At 39.0% G+C, this 15,150-nt stretch overlaps 1 protein-coding gene across 1 annotated transcript; it reads right to left on the bottom strand.

Moving 5' to 3' along the window:
* Positions 1-3,273: 3,273 nt before the first annotated feature.
* On the bottom strand, positions 3,274-14,233 carry st7l (suppression of tumorigenicity 7 like). The gene is given in 15 exon segments (XM_079460489.1): positions 3,274-3,466; positions 6,631-6,770; positions 6,966-7,058; positions 7,166-7,316; positions 9,668-9,770; positions 9,871-9,943; positions 10,484-10,598; positions 10,782-10,892; positions 10,894-11,053; positions 11,345-11,423; positions 11,545-11,660; positions 11,866-11,920; positions 11,999-12,158; positions 13,117-13,199; positions 14,032-14,233. Coding segments are annotated over 15 exon segments (1,704 nt in total). The 5' UTR covers positions 14,201-14,233; the 3' UTR covers positions 3,274-3,370.
* Between the last annotated feature and the right edge of the window lie 917 nt (positions 14,234-15,150).

The following is a 15,150-nucleotide window of genomic DNA, read 5'->3' as shown; positions in this document are numbered from 1 at the left end:
ATTTTCGTGGTGTGTTTTGGATCTTATTCCAGTAGGATTTACTGGTGTTCTATTGGTTCCCATCTGCATGATAACAACCCAACGCATTACCAGATAAGACCCAAAGACCATTATTGTTTCCATTAAAACTCCCATTATAACCATTAAACCCGTTAGAATGCGTGTAATGGTTTTTATCACTACTATTTTAATTCAGGTTTGCAGAATCACTTGACACTTGGTTGGTTTAAAGCATATTTTTGTCCACCAAAGCCAACATTCACTTCCATTTGGCACATGGCGAGTGTTCATTTTGGATCCTTCGGACAAGTGAATCTGATCTCAAGCCGTCCCGAGGATGTAAATGACTATCAGGCTGTAAAGCAACCTGCTCGTAGCTTTTCTTGCATCAAGATTCAAGTCTCCGTGGGCGCCAGCAGCTCTATTGTTGCTTCATTTTGGTGCTCCCATCCAAAAGACACATTCTTCCAATGATGGAATCTCAGAAATTTCCCACAGCCAGTCTGATTATGTTTTCCGTTGTTCAACGGCTTCACCTCACACCTCCTCCTGCCAGAAAAACTTCTGTGTTGAGAAAGACTTGTGGAAAACATGTCAGATTCTGTTTACTTTTAGACATTGTAAAATTACCCCCTTGGCAGCACATAAGCACTATGCGGTTAGTGTTGAAATTTATGGATGTTCACAAACAAAAACGGCCTAACATTTCAATTAGAGCACTAATCCGTAGAAGGACGTATATTGAGAGAGGCAACGTGACGAAACCCCAAATGCAATTCACAAGTTTTTTGAGCGGAATGACGATTGCTCTTTCCAGAGGATGTTGTGTATATTCATCCAGTCATGTGATGGCGTCCTCAGAGCCCGATATGTGTGTGGTCCTGACAACTATGTTCAATTGTCCGAGATAATGATCTTGTTATGTTGAAATCCATCCAGCTGCTTCAAGCTCTACGTGAGATATAACAGTTGGATTTCTTTTGAAACTGATGCTCAAACTAAGGTAGGGTTGGGGTCAATTCATTCAGAAAAGGTAATGGTCCACTACGCTCACGGTTCGATACAATATACGATACTTTGTTCACAGTATGATAATATCACGATATTTTGAGCAAAACATATTATTATTATTATGACTTTTTTGCAGTACTTACAGCTAGTTACAAGGTTTGATTCAACCTTATGAATGTAAACAATGTATCTGAAATTTACTGACACAGGTCATATGTCGGAACCAGTAGGATTAAACAACGTTTTTTAATTGTTAAAAAGAATTGTCATCCCTCTACAATACAATTTATCGTATGTACCGCTACACCCCTAAACGTGATGACTTTATAGTGCCAAAGATACGCGATGATCAGTTAAAGAATTACGTTTACCGTTCAAACAGAATGGACTACGAGTAGCGTTCATATTGAAAGCATTTCTTATGAATCGTTATTAAGACAAGTGACGATCTTCATTGCACGGTTATTGAAAACAAACAAATTCACAATAACAATAATATTACGATTACTACATTTTAAAATAAAAAGCTGTCAGTCGAATTCAATTGTTTAATTCGTGTTTTGCGTTTATCTTTCACATACATTGGGAACAATGCTTACACTTGGTTGTAATTTACAGATCCAATGCAAGCGTTTGATCTTGAAGGCAGATTTATAGGGGAGTTAAGCGTTATATATACTTGACCTTTAAGGACGAGCGTGGTTTGGCTCTCAGAAGTGAATTGGTGAGAGTGTTAGCACGCCTGCTGTCAGACGGAGCTTACCAGGCCGGCGGCGCAGGATTAACACATAAAAACTCTTATCTCTTGAGTCAGCTAGCAAGAATGTAACTCTCCCCTTGTTTTCAGTGCAGAACAGAAGCACCCCAGCGCTCCTCGGGGAGGATCACAAACCTTCATTTTTATTGAAGATGTGTAAAGACTTAAGCGTACTGAACCGAACGAGAGGATCATGGGTAAAGGAGTCTACATGTAGAACGGAAACAAAGAGCCTCAAAAACAAATGGAAACCTGTTCCTCCGAGGAACACAAAAAGATAGTTTGAGAAATGTCTTCGTGGTTCATATGGAAGTCAATGGGGTTACGTTATTTCTCAGGACAAACTGTCGAATTTCTAAGTATGCTATACGATTTGAAATATAAACATCCAAGAGCTGCATTCATGTGCATTTATTTGATATACCAAATACTTGTATAGGATCTGAGGGGCTGTTTGCTTCGTTGGAACAGTTGTTCTCACGTGGTTGTGTTACGCTACGTGGCTTAAGTCTGCGTTGAGGTGCCAAACCTGAACAAATCCCAGAACAACCCTGAATAGCCCATATTTAATACAACATCACAGGCGAAACGTCTGGCTTGTTTTCTCAGGGCATTAAACTGTTCAGGCACTGTCGGTATACGCAAATTTCCACTCATTTTTCGGACACATCCAGACACACATAGGTTATTGAGTCTAACCTTGCGTGACCTTGTCGGTCTCTTGTATGGAAGGCAGCCAAACAAAGCAGGTGCTATAAAGACCTTTGATGATTGACACTATGCATTCGTCTCATATGTAGCTGTGAACAACTACGCTCGTGCCAAGCATGTTGCGAGGAATAGCTGGGCTTTGAAAGAAACAGGACAGAAAGCTGGGGAAGTAAAACACATAGTTTGGGCTCACAGAACAGATTTTAAAGACTAATAAGCTTTGTAAATTCTGGTTTATATAAACCGATTGACAAAACTGTGATATGGTGTCCACAAATGTCGAGCAATTAAGAATATTGTGGTACAGTTTTTGCAAAGGTGATTTCAAGTGTGTTTGCCATTTCATGTTTACAAACAAAAGGTTTTAGACTTCAAGTCGGAACGTACGGAATATACAAATAGAAATGGCAAATGTCATCACAATGGCTTGTATCTTCACTGACAGCTATGGAAGTCAAACTGAACTTTGTTTTGTGAGCTCTGCTAAAAACAGACACGTAATTTACTGTCCGTGATTTTTTTAGGGGGTACACAAGGCCAACGCTTTGTCCATTGGTTGGATCAACACTATCATCATGGCAACACGTCCTGCAGCCAAAGCAGGGTTGTGTAAGTTTAAATGAAGCCAGTCATGGCACAAATCTTACGGGACGGGCATTTGGCGCATGAAACGTCAATCTAGAAACACTGTGCATTATATTATAAATGTAAAAAAATTTATTAAGCCGTGTGCATCACACTCAATGATGTCATATTTCAACCAGCAGGACCAAAAAGAAAAGCGAAACAGAATTACACCAAAGAGCCTAAACGTTTTTATTGTTAGAATAGCTTGGGGCATCTCGAGTTACATGTACGGTAGTGTTTGGTTTGTGTGCGAGTTGGTGTTTGTCAGACGTTGGTTAGTTGATACCACAGGCAAGAGGGCATGAAGCTTTCCATCTTATCTGCGAAAAATCCCAGCGGTGCAAAGAGAGTGCTAAAGAACTGCGGAGAGAGAGAGAGAGAGAGAGAGAAGACAAGAGTTAGATTGTGTGATGTATCAGTTCTAAAAGAAGATTCACATCTTACTAAAGTACTTTTAGAATTTAACTACTGTACAACCAGAGATATTGCACGAATGTCTTTATGAAAATTAATATATTTTTTCATACTTATAAAACAATAGGTTCAAACGTAAGAAGCAATAAAACAGTACGATTGTAGTTTAGATTTGCTCCTAAATCTAATAGCAAAGAATGAAGAAAATGAATTTATTGCTCTGTTTCTCTGTCTTGTTTTCCAATACAAATATCAAAAAATTGCAAATCAAGATACATTTACATAAGGAGCTAAATTAAACCTTGAGGTAAAATAATGCTTAATAAAGAAGTCAAACTTACTTCTAGTCTAAAGTTCTTCCCTCACTCTTATATAGATATAGTATATATTTTTTTCTTGTTTTAAGCAAAAACTCTAATTTTTAATATATTGGGGCATTGTGCTTCTCAAAGAATTGTGATTTCTTGATTTAAGAATTCTGGAAAACAAGACCAAGTGTACAAAGTAAGAAATGATTTTGTGTAATGAAACACGTATTTCATGTGTTTCACCATCCACCAGGCAAAAACTGCATGTCCGCCCATATGATGTTTCACTCATGTCCACGGTGCAAACATTGCAGGGCGAGTTGCGAGTTTTGGGTGGAAAATAAAATAGCAAGCACCACTAATAACAGACAGCGGCATTCAAAATTCTCTGCTGAAATATAAACTAGTATTTTCAGTAATGAGGGGACATATTTTGGACAAACAAAGCTAAATATTTTAGAGCTGTAATTTCCCATCACTGGTAAAGGTTTTCTCTGACTTAACAATAATTGCAGCCTTGCAACCAGACAAACCTTTCGTGAAGTAACGTTGGTATCTACTTTCCTTTAGTTTTTCCAAGGCTCAAACTAAGCTGAGATCATGAGCGATTTGAATTTTGGATTAAGATTTTTTGGTAATACCGTCTGTGGCAAATACTGAAGACTAAACAGAAGTACAATTTTTGCAAGCGAATGCACAAGATACTTTTAAGGGACAGTTCACCCAAAAATAAATGTTCTTGTCATCATTTATTCACCCTTATGTGGTTCAAAACTTGTTAATGTGACTTCTACAGGGCGAGCAACTGATGAAAGATCTTTAATATATCCACATTATTTTTGGCGTAAATGTGTGCGCCGCCATCTTTAGCTATAGTGGCTCACCCGATGTCTAAACACATACAGCTCAATGACAGTTGTATTGCGAGTGATATGAGCGTGCTGTTTTAACCGGCTAATAATACGGAAGTCTTAACACAAAAAGGAAGTACGTCACATCGTTTACATCCGCATTGAAAAACATAAGGTGGATAGGTGAACTGTCCCTTTAAGTACCTGAAGGGCTAGATAGAGGTATGAGTTTGTCCTTCTTGGATACTTCGCGGAGGTCTTACTGACACAAACAAGACATTTCTGGATGGCAACCAGTTATGCAACTGGCGTGAAACCATGCCTTTAAAATAAACACGTGCAGTTCAATCCACCCTAAACAAGCTCCTAATGTGTTTTTGAAGCAATACATTTCATGGATGAACAGATGTTTATGACGGAATATGGGAAAGGACGCGCTGGTTTGAAGATGGGACAGGGAGGAAAACTGAGGCTGGAGATGTATCATCCATTTTAACACAGATCCAGGATATAGATAGAGCTAGTGTAAATATGTGTTGCAACATGACGAACGAAGTTGATAAAAAGATAACGGTCCGTGAGGCTGTGCGTCCTCACAACGCCAAGTTTACGGCAGCTGAAAATCATTCCCCGAGAAGAACAACATTAAACTGGAAATAACGTGTTTTTGGCTTACAAGAGAGGGATAAGTTCAACAAAAATATAACTTCTGTCATCTTTTTTTCACCCTCATGTCGTAAAAGACTCTTTCTTCTGTGGAACACAAAAGAAGACATTTTGAGAAATGTCCCGCTGGTTTTGTGTGCACACAATGGAAGTCAATAGGGGTCAATGTCGTTTGGGTACCAACATGCTTCAAAATATCTTCTTTTGGGTTTCTGCGAAAGAAAGAAAGTCACACGGGTTTAAAACAATGAGAGAATTTTCATTTTTGCGTGGAATATCCTTTTAAAGACTACCGAACACTCTCCACCTCACTGACAGCTGAATACTCAGACCTGTACATTTAACAGACTCGACAGCTTGGCGGTAAATGTTCTTTCCCAAAACAAACGCCTCTGTGGAAAAACGTCAGCGTGTTTATATATTTACGAGTCTGTGATAGACTACTTTATGATGCATAATAAAAAGAGTCAAATAATATTGTAATATTCTACATCTGTTGTTTCAGAAAAACAAAATTCCACGACTGTAGCAAAGGATTATTAAAAGAATCTGAACAGAAAAACTATGTTTGACGTTATCCTATACATGACATCTGACCAGGTGAACTATACTATGTACTTGGTCTGTATATAATGCATTTTAATGCTGTGACCCGTAACTTTTGCCTCTATATCGCCATCTCTGTTTGAAACATATAATTGCAGTTTACTTCATGTGCGTGTTAAAAACACCTGACATTTCTCTTTTAATCTGACCCCAAAATTGAAAGGTTCAGTATGAAGTTTAGTGGCATCTAGTGGTGAGGTTGCAAATTGCAATCAACAGCTCACTTCACCCTTCTCTCCTCCCTTTCCAAGCACAACAGTGGCTGACACAGGAAAAGCCGTTTATGGCCACTGTAGAAACAACATGACCAGGTGTATGTAGATAGAAATAGCTCATTCTAAGGTAATAAAAACATTATGTACACACCTCTAACACATAGTTATTTATTTTACATTGCGATCCTAGAAAATCACACACTGGTCCTTTAAATGATAAATCAGTACTGTCTATACCATCCTACAAATGCAAAGTGCAGTAATTAGACATAACGATAAGGTTTGAGACGGGCTTTGTAACATCTGTTGTGTCTCTCGACCAGTCTCCCGGTTCTATTTTGTCCAAACAAGAGTGTCAGAATTGCAGTAACTGGCTGAAATGACTGGCTAGTGTGAAAACTTTAAAATGCAAAAGGTTAAAAAAGGAAACGCTGCGGAGAATGGTGAGCGGTGCAGGTACTCACGGCTTTAACGAAGACCCCCATGAGTTCAGGAAACTGGTGTGTTAGCATGGCCAGCATGGCACAGAAAGAGCACAGGCCGGCTGTGAAGAGAATGAAGAATGGAAGCTCTTTCTTCGGATACACGGAGACCTCGTGAAACGCTGGTGCAATGAAAAAGAACAGGATGAAAAATCTAAGTATTGAACTTAATACAGGCAAGATGCTTTGAAAACAGCGCATGTTGCAAGTCAACGATACTTTTGTTAACACAATCACGCATGTAAACAGTAGGATGATGTTGATTTCTGTCACAAGTCAACTTACAATTGACAGATGTTGAAGAATTCTATACTCACAAGGCAGAAGTTCTCTGTCTGCGGTCTCTGTGCATCCTGGGTAAGGATAGAAGAGGTGACCCTTCTCCAGAGGGTACGGAATAATTCTGAAAGCTACAAGAGCAGAAAAGATGCATCATTTCACATCTACTTGGTATATTTCACCCCAGCGAAATCGCTGTCTCAATGCACAAAACTGTATTTCATGCATGCGTACGTACTTCCCTCCCAGGTGCAGTGCAGCAGATTGAGCGCCCCCTCTGCCCGCTTCCAGTGCTGCAGGTGAAAGAACGCGTATGCCACAGCTTCACTGTCTCCTCTCTTTAATATATGTTCCGGAGGCAAAATCAGACTCTTCATCTCTAATAAATACTGAGGACATAGACAGACACACTTATAAAAGATCTACATCTACGCCATAACAAAAGAAAATTCAGATACAGTACTGGCAACCAAACAATAACCTTTATAAACAATGTATAACAGTAACGATCCTTCTGGAGGAATATACATGAAAATAAGTCATGGTGCAAAGTTTCACAATGTAGAAAAAGGCATTTTTTTCTATTTTCTAAGATTTCTTTATGTGATATTTGTATAGCTTTGTTTTACGGTTTATTAATATTTTAAATGAGCTTTTATTTTCACATATTTCGTTTCACTTTTTACTTTAGTTGCTTTTTGACATTTTGTTACAGTTTATGCTTTGATCATTTTTTTTATGTTGCTTTATAACGTTTTTGATTTCAATTTTTGTTTAAAAACTCATTTCTGTCAACATTTCAATTTTCGTTTAATTTGATTTTTTCCAAGAAGTTTTCAGGAACATATTTTACTTGATTTCAATAAACAAAAACGTTTTCAAAGCTTTAATTTTAGTAAACCAAAGTACTGCCTTTACCATTATGGTTTTACCAAAAAGATGGCTTGCAACAATGTAAAATTGTGAAAAGTGTTATAGAAATGAATGAGAAATAAGCAGTCAAATAATAGACTGTATTCACTTGTTTTTAAGACTTGATATGTTAAATATCTAGAAATGTCTATTTAGTATATTGTGACATTATGTAATGTACACATTTCAGGCAAAATCCGTTTTTGAAGTGTGCAAAGGAACCAATAGACTGTTGCGCTCACAAACGTTTCTGTGTGTCAGTAAAGCTCTGATCAAAGCCTCTGAGGTGAATGTTATAGAGAGCAATACATCAGAATTAAACTGGATTAGCCCGTGGATAACCTTCCCAAATGTCCCTGCGATCACGCTACATCACCATTCCAATAAACACACGACAGATTCCTTCAATGCTGTATCCAGCGCACCTTCATCATTTACAGAAATCCTGAACAAGGTTTGTCTGTAACTGTAGTATATCTTCTTACCACAAAGGATCAGTCACAAAAATACGCTGTGCAGACATGGGTAATTTAGCTTCATGATGATGACTAACACTAGACAGGCAGCTGTCCTATGCAGCGCGCCCGCACACAAACACGGTCACCTCTTTTATGAGGGATCAATTGTCAGTGATGGCCTCTTTTATGGAGGTTGCTCCTAAGCCCTCGCTGAACTCCCATAAGCCCCCGTCTGAGTCTGTCTCGTACATCTACCCTCTCACTTCACCGTGGTGACCCTGAAGGATGTCATGATGCTGTGGAGGTTTTGTAGACGTGCGGTGTGGGTTACAGGTGCCGTGGACAAATTACATCACAATGCACCTCCAATGCAATTAAAGGGATAGTTCACTTAAAAAAACAAAAATGTACTTACCAAACCTGTATGACTTACCTTCTTCTGCAGAACACAAAAGGAGATATTTTGAAGAACGATGGTGAGCAAACAACACTGGTCCCAAATTGACTTGCATTGACTGAACACAAAACCACTGGGACATTTCTCAAAGTATCTTCTTTTGTTTTCCACAGAACAGAGTCCTTGACAGATTTTGAACCACATGAGGGTGAATAAATGATGACAGAATTGTCATTTTTGGGTGAACTATGCCTTCATTTTTGCAATACTTTCTTCATAACTCCTACATTCATTGTAGTTTAAACGGACACATTTTTAATGTAACATGTAAATAAAAAAAGCGATGTATAACCTTAATATAAGATATAACCTTAACAACAAAAGCTCCTGAAATTCAACCCCTTTGCTCACTAGTAAGCACGTTTGATGCCCGTTCGGCAGTAGGGGCATCTTTGGCATTAGAAAGACCAGGTGTGTGTGTGTTTATATTTGCATCACGTCTCAAACAGGTGCTCTTTGTAGTCTGATACAGCCTGTCTGAGGTGCATGGATGTGTGTAAATACGCTTTGGTCTGAGAACGAATGTCTGGGTGTGAAGAGGTCACATAAGTATGTGTGTTTGAAGTCTGATCTAGTGTTTTGGATATCGGCAAGTTGAAGCCAGGTACAAAGAACTATAGATGATGAGAGCCAAAACATCTTTAAGGGACAAGTGAAAATCAGATGCAGATTAAACTTTCACCCAATCATCGCTTAAGAAATCTGATTTTTGTTTCGGGAAGAAACAAGTACACAAGTATTTTATGATTAAACTTGCAACAGCATCACCTCCTGGTCAGAAAAATAACACAAACCTATCTGTAGTGTGTGTATGCTTGAAATGAACATTTTGTTGAATGTAAAATTATAACAATACGAAATAAAATCTTAAAATGAAGACTTGATGAAACACTCGTGTGAGTGTGTATCTCACCTTTGGTACGTGTGGGTTAAACTCCACAGCTCTGTGTATGGCCTCCACTGCGTTCATCTCTGCTGTACTGAGACCTCGTCTGGAGGCTGTTTCGGGTGAAAATCTGCACCATGACAGACAATCCAAACATCATTCAGCAAACTATCATCCGTGCATTCGAATATTTGATATGCAGAACGTATTTCCCAGCATGCCAGACTCACTTATCTGACACGGCTCTTGCTTTCAGTAAAGCGGATGTGTAGCATATAGTGGCTGATTTTGGCAAGCTTATATCTGAAGGGTTTAAAACATACACAATTCATAAGGCTCGTATGTTCTTTGTTATCATATAGGCCTATTTCATAAAAACAAGCGGCATAGAAGATAATTCGTCAAAGAAAAATCTCTCATAATTTACCCAGTGTATGCTATATGACTTTCTTTCCACAGCTGAACACAAATAAATGTATGGCTGTCAAATGATTAATAGCGATTAATCGCATCAGGAATAAAAGTTTGTGTTTACATAATATGCTGTGTGTCTGTGTACTGTGCATAATGCATTTTTTATAAAAACATACACCTATACATTTAAGAAAAATATACAAATGAATACAATTTATTTTGAATATGACTATTCATATTTTTTATTTTGGATAGGATTAATCTCGATTAATCGTTTGACAGCACAAAATAAACCACTAATATTTCGATATTATTTAGCCAAGAGAGGTTGTGTTTAAATTAAAACATATATAGATGTGTACTACATCTAGTGTACTTCTCTTCAGCTGTTAAAAGTTGAAAATGTGATTAATCTGATGAGTTACTTACCATCATATTTTGCAAGGACTGCCTGTACATCAGCGTATGCCTGCAGTTCTAATAAGGCTTCAAGAAGGTTCTCGTGAATATTTAACATTCCAAGTAATGGGAATTCTTTCATTAACTGTATAAAAAAGAAATCATTAGGACAACATGCATCGATCACATATCAACATTGATTTATAACAACTATTCCTGTTTATATGCAAAGCCAAAAACGTCATGTTAAGCTCATAAAAAGTTACAAAATTTCAATTCAAGAAATTGCCCATCTATAGTGTTACCATGGTAACCACAAAGCACTCACATCTCTCATCATCTTTACAGCTTCTTTAATGCGGCCTAGCTTTCTGGCACACATGGCGAGTCTTCTTCTGATGTAGACCAGTAAATTGGTATCTTTCCCAGCTGTGAAAACAGAAACAGTCATAAGTGTGCATTAGCATCAAGGTGGCAACGTATGTGAGTGTGAAGCTGTGAAAGTTCATACCACTTTTAAGCGCTTGTTTAAATAGCCGCTCGGCTTCTGCGATGGTGGTGGCTTCCTCCTCAGCCAGGAGCACGTATGCAGCAGCACATCTAACGTGAACAAAACCATGCACACGATGTAGACAAGCAACGTACTGCACATTTGCTAAAGTTGATTTAGTATGTTGTTCATTCGTTTAATGCCACTTGCCAAAATATGCACATCTTGTTCCGTCTTTTATTAGCACTGCCTGCCATAACCATCATCACTAAAGTAAGCAGTGTATTTTTGCAGATAATCACTGAAACTACAGCAATGTGGACTGATCGAGACGCATGCGTGTGCCGACCAGGTTTGATGTTACTTTAGATTGAAGTGAAAAGGACTGTCTGGAAACTCACTCGCGGTTTAGTTCGATGGCTTGATAAGCTGCTCGGATGCGTGCTTGTGGATTTCTCTCTCTCCAGGCTTTCTGCATTACTGTGGAACACATGAGAGAGAGAAATGTATGAAGTCACTCAGTATGGACGTGAGCAAGATATACCTGTCTTAACTCAGTTCTGGCATTTTATATAGAGGGGTTAAAGCTCATAACACTGACCAGCATCTTCTGGTCTGAGCTGCTGAGTGTCCCCCAAAAAGAAAGTCTGGTGATCTTGTGCTGACAGATTCATGTCGTAGTACGTCAGGGGCTCTTTCCCCGTCACCCATGTGTACCTAAAGGGGAAAGGTTTACGTTCATCTTAGGCGAAATTTATTGAAAAATAGAGCTGGATGGTCACAAATGAACATTCTTCATCACAAAACTACAATAAGATTTTTACATTGCATTTAGTAGTCAAGTTTATCCATTATGTGTCAACCGGGGAAGGAACCTGTGACCTAGGAACAACAAACCTAAAAGAGGTCTAACGGAACATACCTGCTGTACTCTGCACCTCTGAATAAGTTTAAGGGATTCCTCCAAACTTTACATTCTGAAAAATATCAGCACGGTTACATTTCTTTTATAATGTCTCAAAGGACATTTACAAAAAGCATTATATATCACAAACCTGCGACGTTTGATCTTTGTTCGGTGTCCCCGTTGACAGAAGAGAAGAGTCCGGCAGAGCTGCCGTTCTCCGCTCCTCCCAGCAGAGGACGCAAGTGACTGACAGACACCTGCTCGATAAATGAGGTGCCGTACTTCCTAAAGTACCACCACTCGAATACCTGCAGGATGACAGAAGATTGTCAGCCATTACGTGTAGCATCCTGATAATAATAATACAGCACCATTAAAAGTTGCTTTCTCAAAGCAGACATCACATCAGGTAAAACAACACAACGACAACACTTCGTGAAACAGCATAATAATCCAATCGAGTAAAAGCGATCCCAAAATAAAAAGTCGCCAGTGAATTTGCCTCGCTGATGTCAGCCGGGAGAGAGTTCCAGAGTTTAGGAGCATATGAAGAGAATGCTCCATCGCCCATGGAGCGAAGCCGTGTCTTGGGAACAACTGAAAGACCCCACTGAGGAGAACGCAGATTTCGACATGGAGTGTCAGGCAATAACAGAGTCAGGTCATGCAAAGCCTTCAATGTTTACACAAGGATTTAAAAATCAATGCGGTACCTGACAGGGAGCAAGTGTAAAGACTCCAAAACAGTAGAAATATGATCACAAGATCTGGCCGCAGACAGAATTCTAGCAGCTGAGTTTTACATATTGTAGTTTGTTAATGGAGGTTTTAGATACTCCAGCAAGAAGACCATTACAATAGTCAATACGCAAACAACAAAATAATTGATCAACCTCTCAACAGACAAAAATGACAACAAAGGTGGAAACTTCTCAAATGGAAAAAGGATGTCTTAACTGTATTCTGTATAAAAAGCTTTATTTTACAGTTTACGGTCTTCCAGTTCAATCATCTTGTATCTTTTCAGTTCAAAACATCATGTTGAATAAAAACAAGGCGTTTGACTGAATCTTTAGTTATTTTCAAGTCAATCTATTCCTGTAGCCCGATTGGTAGAGCATTGCGACAACAGCGCAAAGGCCATAGATTTGAATCCCAGGGAACACACAAAATGATGAAAAATATGTATCTTGACTGTACCGCGTGTTGTTTAGAATAAAAGGTGTTTTTACCAAATGTGTAAAGTTACTATAAGTAAAAACTTACCAAAATAAGGCCGGAGATGAGAGAGGACGTGCCGGTGAGTGCCACGTAGAATTTAGGTGTGAGAGTGTTTAAAAATACAGACGCTGTGGACGAACAACAAAATGATAACGTGAGAGACACAATGACTTTTAATAAAGAACAATAAACAAATGATCACCAACGAGAACACCTGTCAATCCATCAATTTGTCAACATCAGTTCATATTTTCTCGTTCATATCAGATAGAAAATAACTCGTTGCCCAATGCACGCCATTCGACCACAAACGACACAAGATCTGTATATAAGGGATGTAACGATTGACCGTGAGCTGGCTGCAAATCGATTATAATATCACGATTCAAATCGGTTAATACGTCAAAATAATCGCAGTTCGTGTTTCGAACAGCAGGGGCCGCTGTTTTTCTGCAAATATGCACATATTTCTTTAAAAAAGGGAAAAGCACAGAAAAAGTCTTAGTTCGTTTAAATTAAAGAGATGTTTCTATCAGTCATTTTTTGTTTTAAAAACTGCAACATTAGAGAAATAATACATTCATTTTCCATAATCTCATTCTGTAAGAAAATCACGAATTAAATCGCATCGTGAGATCAGAATCGTTATTGAATACGAACAACACAAATAAACAACGTTTCATTCTCTACGTTTTGTTAAAGCAATAAACATACTTTGTCTACACGAGAACTAGTTAACTGTAGTATATTATCATAAGTTATATTGACTGATATTGACTGAGTGCTCCGTAGTATAAGCTAAAGGGAATTGACAACATGTCAAAATGACTGTAGTAAATAGACCAATTTGCAAGATGTAAACACCGGTCGAGAATCAAAGTACTACTAACGCCATCACTTTATCATTGTACCGCCATAGTTCTGTCTATAAACATGACGCTTTCCTGAGGTAACACGCACCTGCGTTCACGGTCTCCTGTAACTTCAGGGGACTTCTAAGCGCGTACACCATCGTCAAGACCATAGCGAACCAGAGCGCGCATATGTACGTCCACGACCAGCACAGCCACGATTTTAATTTCTCGGTGAAACCGGGCGATTGAGGATTAATGCCGCTGCTGTCCGCCATCTTTCACCCATCAGCCGTAAACATTAGAATTATGGGATACTGGAGGAGACACGCGGTGCTGATAGTCTCCAGCAGGGGGAGCAGCTCTGGTTTATTCATAGACGAAACCTCTCCCTGCGTCCAAAATCACCCACGTTTGTTCTGTGCAGAACAGAGAAGGGCCAGATCCGTTGTGTTTGAGAGTCACGACACTCGTTTTGTAAGGCCTTGTGTCCTCCAGTGGTGCCTCCTCTAAAGGATGCGGATTCTCAATTTGGAATAAAACCTGCAGAAAAGGAAACAGGAAGTACCACGTCGCTATGACAACGCTTGGCGCTGGCACGCCTGCAGATGAATTAAAATGTTTTCTACGTGATGTTGAGATGTACTTTCTACCCTGAACAATGCCAAAAGAGTCGCCGTGCTAAATGCTTATACGCTTATTTGTAAGCACTAGTTCCAAACATTGCACTGAAGGCCGTTCATTTCTATACATTTGGTGAAATAACTGCATGTTTTTACATTTCAAATTAAACACAAAGACATATTCGTATTGCTCCCGAGATGAAATGCTACTATAGGGGAACTGGGATCCCCTGGTTAGGCCTGGTTCCCTCTGAGGTTTTTCTTCTCCTCCTCCAATGGAGTTTTGGGTTCCTCGCCATGTTTGCCTGGCCGGGGGGGCTGCTAGAATTTGACAGTTTTATTTAATTAACAATGCATATAGGAATTTATAGTCTGTCTGATATTTGACCTGTGTTTTGACTTGCATAACCTTATATTTTTGCTTAAAGTCGATGTTTTCTTGTTTGACCTGTGTTTTGACGAAATCGAGTGTCGTAACTCTCTTATTCAACAGCTCTGAGTAGGCCTATGTGAGAAATAGTATGGGAGTATATCGTCACAGTATGCAACCACAAACACGGGCCGTGATAAATCTGTGATTAGAATACTAGCTTCCTGCAGACCTG

Source organism: Barbatula barbatula (assembly GCF_947034865.1).
Source record: "Barbatula barbatula genome assembly, chromosome: 7".
NCBI classification, from domain to species: Eukaryota; Metazoa; Chordata; class Actinopteri; order Cypriniformes; family Nemacheilidae; genus Barbatula; species Barbatula barbatula.
Note: the sequence above shows the minus strand (reverse complement) of the source record. Positions and strands in the feature narration are given on the sequence as shown.